Below are 8,233 nucleotides of genomic sequence, written 5' to 3'. Positions count from 1 at the left end.
TTTTCTCCCAAAATCTGAGATTATAAAATAGTCTTAGATTATAACCATACTTTTTTACATACAACCCTGTATTATCGATAATCATTATTACGAATGTAAGGAAAAACGTAAAGTCAAAACTAAATAAAATTGACGCCGGCAAAGAAAACAGGTTTGTAGACTTAATTATAATAGTAGACTTAAAATAATAAATTATAATAAAATGTTTCTTAGGTATTATTAATTATGCATTCATATTACAGGAAAAAGCGTGTGTCCATAAACGCGTTGACCTGTTATTGCTAATTATAAAATGTAATATCGAATTTCACGTGCGTATTGCTGTCAGAATTTTTCGCCACTTCAGCAATTTCAATGAAAAAAAAGTTTCACAACAGTATTGACAGCTGATTGTCAATTTTGCAGGTAATCTGCCATATGTGAACAGGTAGATTAATTTTGTGGATTTATTGCTGATTAATGCATATATGAACGTACTTTATTATGGGAACGTACAATTTTACCGATTTTACCGATCGGCAGCCCGTTTCATAACAAAAATCGATAAGTCAAAATCAAGTGTTTGGTTAACATGCCGATTATCGCAAACTAAACGACAACAATTTTGTTGTGGTTAAATAAACGAGAAAACAAGAATTAGTAGTTTAAATGAAAATTTTGAAATGAAAAAAAAAAACTCTACTTAAAAGCTTATTAGAAAACACGAATATGTTCTTTGAGTATTTGGCTAATGGGATATTGCGTGGAAGGGAGGTAGTGAACCCTCAAAGAGTGGATCGACCTTGGCTCCGGGATGTGAACAAACCCTTCCATTCGGCTGCAGGAAAGTTTCGTTTAATTCCAGACTTGACTGAGGACCTAATTTCTCAGCTTTGCAGTCATTTTAGAGGTTCCAGAATAACAGCGATTTCGTCTGAAAAGCGAAGTTAATTAAATTCTCAATTTTGCCTTTATGTTAAATGTTATGAACGACATAAATACAATTTTTGCTTATAATACTATCACATTTATGTAAGCTCGGATATAAAATCAAGAAATTTTCATATTTATTGTTAAAACCTTTTAAAGAATAAAACTACCTACAGATTCAATAACAATAACTCAGTCTTTAACTTCAGTATTTCAATAATAATAATAATTAAAAACGAAAACAATAAATTTTAATTAATTTAGTTAACGTTACTTAACATTAAAGTAACTTCAGGTAAAAGATAAACATTTGGTTTGTATGCACATAAAAAAGTGGAGCTGCGGAATTAAATTTAATAATTAATTCGATTGTTGAATGCTTGCGCGGTAGTTTTTAATCCACCCCTAATATGGCTAATGCTTCCGCCATTATTTTATTCGCCTGGGTACTTTCAGAGCTGCTTTCGGTTAGGATATACTATAAAATAGCAAAACAATTAATAATTTACCTTTAAAACATCTGTTTGTTGTTTCGCGACTTCTACGGTTTCTGCACTCGACTGGGCTAGCATTTATTAAAAAAGAATTGCCAATGGACAAATATAATTAAATTATTTTACATAAAGTTCAAAAGAAATTACCTTTAGTGGATCTGCCTGTTTTTCAGATATTTTCAAAAGATACTACAACTACTCCTCCCCTCAGTCTCAAATTTAGTGTGAGTCAATAAAGCAAGCAAGTTGTGTTGCCATTAGTTTGTGACTTTTATTAGCAATCCTGTGATCGAACTCAGAGGAATTATTGAGAGGTTTTATTTAAAGAAAAACTTTACAGTGTCCTGGGTTGCCAAATCTCTCGGAATCGGGTGTATTTGCATTATACTGTTGATACCTCAAATCATTACTTTTAAAAATGTTGAGAGCACATTTCGCTATTGAATATAGCATCAAATGACCACAAATTCAAAGATCAACATGAACACAAATTCTTATATAAAAGTACCGTTATACCTAAACCCAATTTTTTAAGTGTTTTTATCTAAATCATATTTTAATAAATTCTAGGCTTTTAAATACTTTCCAACCCAAGTGAGCACTTATAGGAATACACATTTTATTATAACTGTTGGGACCTTACTTTATTTAAATACTAGATATTTTATTTCATTTTATTTACCATTTCATTGTATATAGAATTTTGTAAATTAATTAAAATTATGCCTTCTTGTATATATGTATGTACGAGTTATCTGTAGTTTGCTTTACAAAATATGCCATATGTGTATTTCATGAAAACCATTGCTGCATCGACATCGTTTTACTTTTACCCGTACTAAAATACACTTTTCCGTGCATTGTTTCCTTGCTTTCGGATATGCAACAACAAAGCGCGGTAATGACGTTTTGTTGGTCTATTTACCGGCGGTTTCGTAGGTGTGCAAAATGCTAAATCAAATATACGCGGTTTCCGTAACTAAGTTTCTCACTCTAAGAGCTGAAAGAAATTCCACTAATGAGAACTTAGTTTATTAATATTCTATTTTTATGATAAATTATAATAATCCTTCGCTGAAAGAAAATTTTGCAGCTCTTTCTTGTTCCTATGAGATTGGTAAATTTTTTCGTACAAAAGGTATTACGCGCATTCACTGTAAACGGGATATTGAATCTTCCTTAAATCGTTTTAAAATCTTACTATTAGCCATTGTGAAATATATGAACTTTCTTGTAGACGAGGCTTTGTGATTTTCTTAAAAATAGAACATACAATTTCTTCCTTTATATTAATAATTGGAGCCAATTGAAAATTGGATCTACACAGTCCAATTTTTTGCTGCTTGTTGTTGTTGTTGACAAATTTCATTTGTAAATAAACGCAAGACTACAGATTTACGTCGACGACTCTGCGATATTGTCGGAATCCACTTCTTCATTGGTGCTTGCAGTAGTGTTGCTATCGCAATCCTTTTGCTCCGTAATGCTCGCAACCGCTGCCGCAGCTTCTGAAGTGCTGCTGCTAGCTGCGGTATCATTATTACTGGATGTGGATGTCTCAACTGTGACCTTGTTTATAGCATTTGTTGTTGAGGAAGTTTCCTCGTCAGTCTTCAAGCGTTTGGTTTTGTTTGCATTATCGGCTTCGCTGGAGTTTTCATCGGATGTTGGAGAAGCCGCGCGTTTAAGACATTGCTGTTCTTTCTGCTGTGCACTGGCATCGATGGGAGAGGTTTTAGCGACAATATCCTTAATAAGCACTATTTCGTCAGGATTAATTTTAGTTGGCATGTCTAGTATTTTAGATTCAAAACGAACAATGACTGCTGTCATATTGTCACAGCCCGTGCCATCGCCAATGGTATTAGGAGCTAAACATGTATCGAAGAGCTAAAGGGTTAAACAAATTAGTGTTAAAGAAATTGTTCTTGTACAATGTGTAAACGAAAACTCTTAGCAATTTACCTCCTCACATATTTGTGAAATCTTTTTGGAATCGTCTTTCAAACGTTGACGAATAAAATCGACTACTTCCTCGCTGGATAAATAATTCCAAATGCCATCACAAGCCAATACCATAAATTCGTCCTCTGGTGTGATAATAAGTTTTCGCACATCAGGCAAAGCAGATATCATTTGATCTTCCGCGGACAGTTCCAGATTCTATTTAATTTTTGAATGCTATTCATTTAAAATTTCCACTGAAACCTAACTTTTAATTTACCATTTTGTAGGCATGATCGCCAATAGCTCGAGAAAGATTCAAGCCACCGTTAACACGTCCGTCTAAAGTAACACGACCACCAGCTTTTATGATACGTGCCGACTCTTCTTCATCTTCTGGTTTGTGATCCAAGCTCATGTCTATTGCCTTTCCATTGCGACAAACTACACAACGGGAATCACCCGCATTCGCTACATATAGGTCCCGACCGTTTAATAGTGCAACTACAGCAGTACAGCCACTATCTTTGCCAGGTTCCTCTATCATATCTGCACAGAATTGATCGTTGGCAAGTGCGCTTTCCTCATCCTCCTCTGCTAAACGAAGGCAAAGATATATAAAGAATTATACATTTTTTTCTACAATTAAATAACGTACCCTCTTCTTCCTCATTTTCTTCATCCGACGAAAATGCGCTCGAATTTTCAGCTAAAAAAGATAAAAAAGCAATAGTAATCTCTATATTGTAAGATATATATGTTGTCCACCTTCTTCAATTTCTTCGTCTTCTGAAGAGTAAATCCAGCCATGTCTAGCTTCACCTTCTTCTGCACTTTCTGATGAAATGAAGTATATAAATTAAAATGATGATATTAAAGGCTAATCAAAATAACCTGAGCTACCTTCATAGTCAGCATCATCATCGGTGGATTCGTCTTCGCCACTAACATCCGTTTTCTTAGACTTTTTCGGATCCTTGCTGGTAGATGTAATTGTAGCGCTGCCAGCAATTTGCTTGTTTCCCGCAGATGATGATGTACTTCCAATGGTACCATTTTGTATTCGTCTTGCAGCATCATTTGAACCAGAAACGGTTGTGTCCATATCAGCAAAGGGAGAATTTTGTTTTTTGATTGCTTTTTTCTCTGAGGATGATACACTACCATTCTGCTCAACCTCTTTGGTGTGAGACGAGTCTGGGCAAACATCAATATTGGTTGCTGCCGAAGCCATAGGTCCGTTTGCTGAAATTTTCTCCACATTGTCTTCAGATTTGCTTATTTCTATATCTGTTGTATTGTTATTATTATGGGGTTTACTTCCACTAGAACTGCTGCTACTAACTGTAGAGTCTTCTTCCGGTTCTTCGGTGTCCATTTTAGATATATTGCCACTAATCGAAGGACTTGGGCCTGATTCTGGAGTAATAGAAATTGTCTTCGATGATGAAGCTCCAGAAGCGCATGCACTAACTTTGTGTGAAGAACTCGGCCCAGTTGCAGTGGATAATGCTGCGGCCGCAGCTGATGTAGATGAGCCTTGTGGCTTAGAATCTGGATCCAATACAGCTTTATTTGTGGCATCGGCTATAACTGCTGCTGCTCGTCTCCCACGTAAATATGGTGATTGTGGCTTTGCGCCAGATGCACCATCTTTTAATCTCTTTAAAGATGGCATAGATGGCCCGCCTTTATACTTTTCCAATACTTCATCTAACGGTAAATGACTTTCTTCATGCAATTCAGCCAAGTCTTCAAAATCTTCATCATCGTCATGGGCATCACTATCATCGCCATCAAATCCTTTTTCTCCGGCAAGTACTTTTAATATTTCAACCACTTGCGGTTCTAACAGTGTTTTATCAAAACCCAGAAATGCCTCTTTCAATGCTTCTTCAAATTTACTATCTTTATAAGAAGATAACTCTTTGAGAAATTGTGGTAGTTTATCAGCACAATAGGTGGCCACTTCGGCCCCTCCATGACCATCGTAAACGGCAAAAAATGAGGTATTTACATCAAAGTTTAAAATGGAATTGTGAGCATCCTATGATATAATACAATAGTATTGGCACCTTTGATCTTCAAATGTTCTTTTTACTGTCTTACCTCTTGATTATTGCGCCAACCTTGCATAGAGCTGGCTCCTATAGTCAATATATCATTGGACTCGTCCGTAGACACCTTGTCCGTTTTCGGTTCGGATAGGTACGCACCCATATTGCAATACTCAACTCGTCAAAACAGTTTAGCGGCAAAATTTTTCTAACACGAAATAATACAAATTTTCTAAAAAACGCTTCGAAAAATCAATGTTGAAACGCCGGTGCGGATGTAAGTTGTCGGTGTACAAGCTATCAACACCGGTATGTTGCGAAATAAAAGCGGGAACAAAATACGCAGATAGGTATAACTTATATAGCACGTGGATATAATGTGAAGGAAAACAAATTGTTATAACTATCGATTAATTAATAAACTGAATTTACGAGCGATTTCTTCACCAAATACTTACCAGTTTTACCCCTTCCCAAAATAATTGATTTTATTTCTCGCCTTTACTTCGCCCCAGCTCTTGGCTTTTTGCTTTCCTCACCTTTGGCTTTGGACTGCTTTCCTCGTTGTGTGTATCCAACGCCTTCTTTTGGCAACAACGCTTGCAATACTGTCCCCTTGTGATGCTTATTGCAGCCACTCTTCTTCTTTTTTATTGCTTTGGCGTTTTTTTTCTTATTTTTTCGCACCAACCAATTGCACAAACACTCCAAGATTTAGCGTCAAACTTACTGGTTATTTGTTGTCACCAACACTATCTGCACTTCACGGCACGTAATTCTTTACTTTTTTTAATTATTTTCGGTACTTTTCTACAATATTTAAAAGTTTTTCCAGGCGTTGACCTGCAGACGCAGACGTACTAGTGGCAGGCAGCGGCGGCGGCGAATATGAAATTGGCAAAATTGAAGAGTGTGAAAGAGAACCGCAACCCGAAAAACGAATCAAAAAAACATAAAAAGCGTGGAAATTAAATGTTGTTGCCAGAGGTACTAATATAGCCAGCTTTATTGGCTAAATGAAATCGACAACAAGCTTCACAAATAACTGTAGTTGGTCACGGTAGATTAGAAAGATTTTTTTGTTTATTTTAACTAATTTAATACATAAAGTTATAGTCAAATAAAAAAAATGGCATTGTTATGCGAGCAATAATTTTATTTATCTGGTAACGCTACAAAATCACAAAGGGCTACGCCGCTGGTATTGTGCAACGGCGCTGAGAGAAAAAGCATTCGTTGAAAAGTGCGGATTATACCATTTTAGAATTGAGTATGACCGACGGATTTCTTAAAAGAAATAAATTATGTGAGCATGTAAAAGTAAAATTTATATAAGTTAAATAAAAAAAAAACAGTTGTGATATTTTTAACAGAGAAATTCTTCCAGTGCCACATGTAGCTCTGTTGTACATATTTGGTATTTTGTTTGCTTATTTTTAAATTAAAAATTATAGCTCGACACATCCATATATACATACACGTAATACGTTTCAAAAAAATTCGTGGAAAAAGGGAATTAGGTGAAAATAATATTAAAACATTATTTTTAGAGTTCATTTAAGAATTTATTTCGTGCTTACACATTTTAATTCACTAAATATATTAAGTAATAAATTATAAAAGGGCAAGAGCGAAATCTACTGAGTCTCTGAGACTAATTAAAACGTTTCGTACATTTTAGGGTTATTTCGTCAGCTGATTTGTGCTTGATTGTCAAAATGAGAGTATTTGTATTTAGAAGAGGGGAAAAAATTGGCAATATCCCACCAAATTTTTGTATTTATAGAATCGCTGCGACGTAATCGCTGAAGAATATACAAATAAAAGGAAGGGAAATAACTTATTTGTTAACCGGAAGGGTAAGCGAAAGCAATAGAAAATTCCAAGCTCAAGAAAGTAAAGTATATACACAGAGAGTAACGCCAGGCAACATTGTAAGTCATGTGTTGCTATGGAAGTAGGTGTGGGCCAAAATGAAAGACTGGTCCGCGAATGCACTACAGGAGCTGCGAAAAAAAGAATGGCAACGCCGTAAAATAAACGGTGGTACCGCAGGGCAAATTTAATAAAAAAGGTGTATTGTTTCGCTAGTCCAGTTTATTAAGATAATACTGACTGTGCGTGGCCCCAAATGAACTTTACCTTGAGGTTGAAAAAAAAAAATTTCTTGACGCCATGTCACCATTGGCATAAAAACCTGTAAAATACTTCCATTTTTATAACTTGTCCTTTCACATTTTAACACGTCAATTTAATTTAAAAGTTAAAAACTTACAAAGAAGTAATTTCTCTTCTTTTTGTTGTTTTGTATTATTCCAACTCATGGCATGAACCGGTCGTCAAAATCGCGAAAAATAAAGCAGTGGTTTTTGGAAGGCGCCACCTTTAGATTATGTATACCGTTGAATAGGTATCACAGTGATTAAATTCGCTTTGCGTGATTTCCGTGCGCATTTGTACACAAGGATTTTATAGACATACATATACAATACTATACTTACATATACGAAAATGTTCAGAATGATAAGAGAAGTCAGTCCGTGCGCACGATAACTACAACAAAAATTAATATATTTCGGCGGAAATTGGTACACATTACCCTTTGCTATATGAAAGTGGGCTAAATCTGCTAATAACAACGTCCACCTTCCAAATAACAGTGTCAAAAGCAAAAAAACGGTAAATATGTTAAAAGCAGAAAACGTGATATCTCAGTTATAAATATTATAAATGGAGCAAAATTATTCAAATTTGGTTAAAATGATATGTAAACCAAAAAAAAAAAAAAAGAAAATTAGAAATGGGAGGGTTAATGCGTGTACCTCAATA

General features: G+C 35.1%; 1 protein-coding gene across 4 annotated transcripts; it reads right to left on the bottom strand.

The window, feature by feature from the left end:
* Window positions 1-2,020: 2,020 nt before the first annotated feature.
* On the bottom strand, window positions 2,021-6,304 carry LOC129244501 (probable protein phosphatase CG10417). Of its 4 annotated transcripts, none has more exons than XM_054882159.1 (8): window positions 5,863-6,304; window positions 5,457-5,807; window positions 4,251-5,394; window positions 4,116-4,184; window positions 4,006-4,056; window positions 3,628-3,944; window positions 3,369-3,566; window positions 2,021-3,293 (listed from the first exon to the last, which is right to left on the bottom strand). In XM_054882159.1, the coding sequence occupies exons 2-8, from the start codon at window positions 5,565-5,567 to the stop codon at window positions 2,799-2,801; spliced, it is 2,385 nt and encodes a 794-aa protein (XP_054738134.1). In that variant the 5' UTR covers window positions 5,568-5,807; window positions 5,863-6,304; the 3' UTR covers window positions 2,021-2,798. The 4 variants fall into 4 exon arrangements, with proteins under 4 accessions (XP_054738134.1, XP_054738135.1, XP_054738136.1 ...); XM_054882160.1 differs by having other exon boundaries at window positions 5,457-5,760; XM_054882161.1 differs by having other exon boundaries at window positions 5,457-5,612.
* Window positions 6,305-8,233: the final 1,929 nt, after the last annotated feature.

The sequence above is a fragment of the Anastrepha obliqua genome, chromosome 4 (assembly GCF_027943255.1).
Source record: "Anastrepha obliqua isolate idAnaObli1 chromosome 4, idAnaObli1_1.0, whole genome shotgun sequence".
Taxonomy (NCBI): domain Eukaryota; kingdom Metazoa; phylum Arthropoda; class Insecta; order Diptera; family Tephritidae; genus Anastrepha; species Anastrepha obliqua.
Note: the sequence above shows the minus strand (reverse complement) of the source record. Positions and strands in the feature narration are given on the sequence as shown.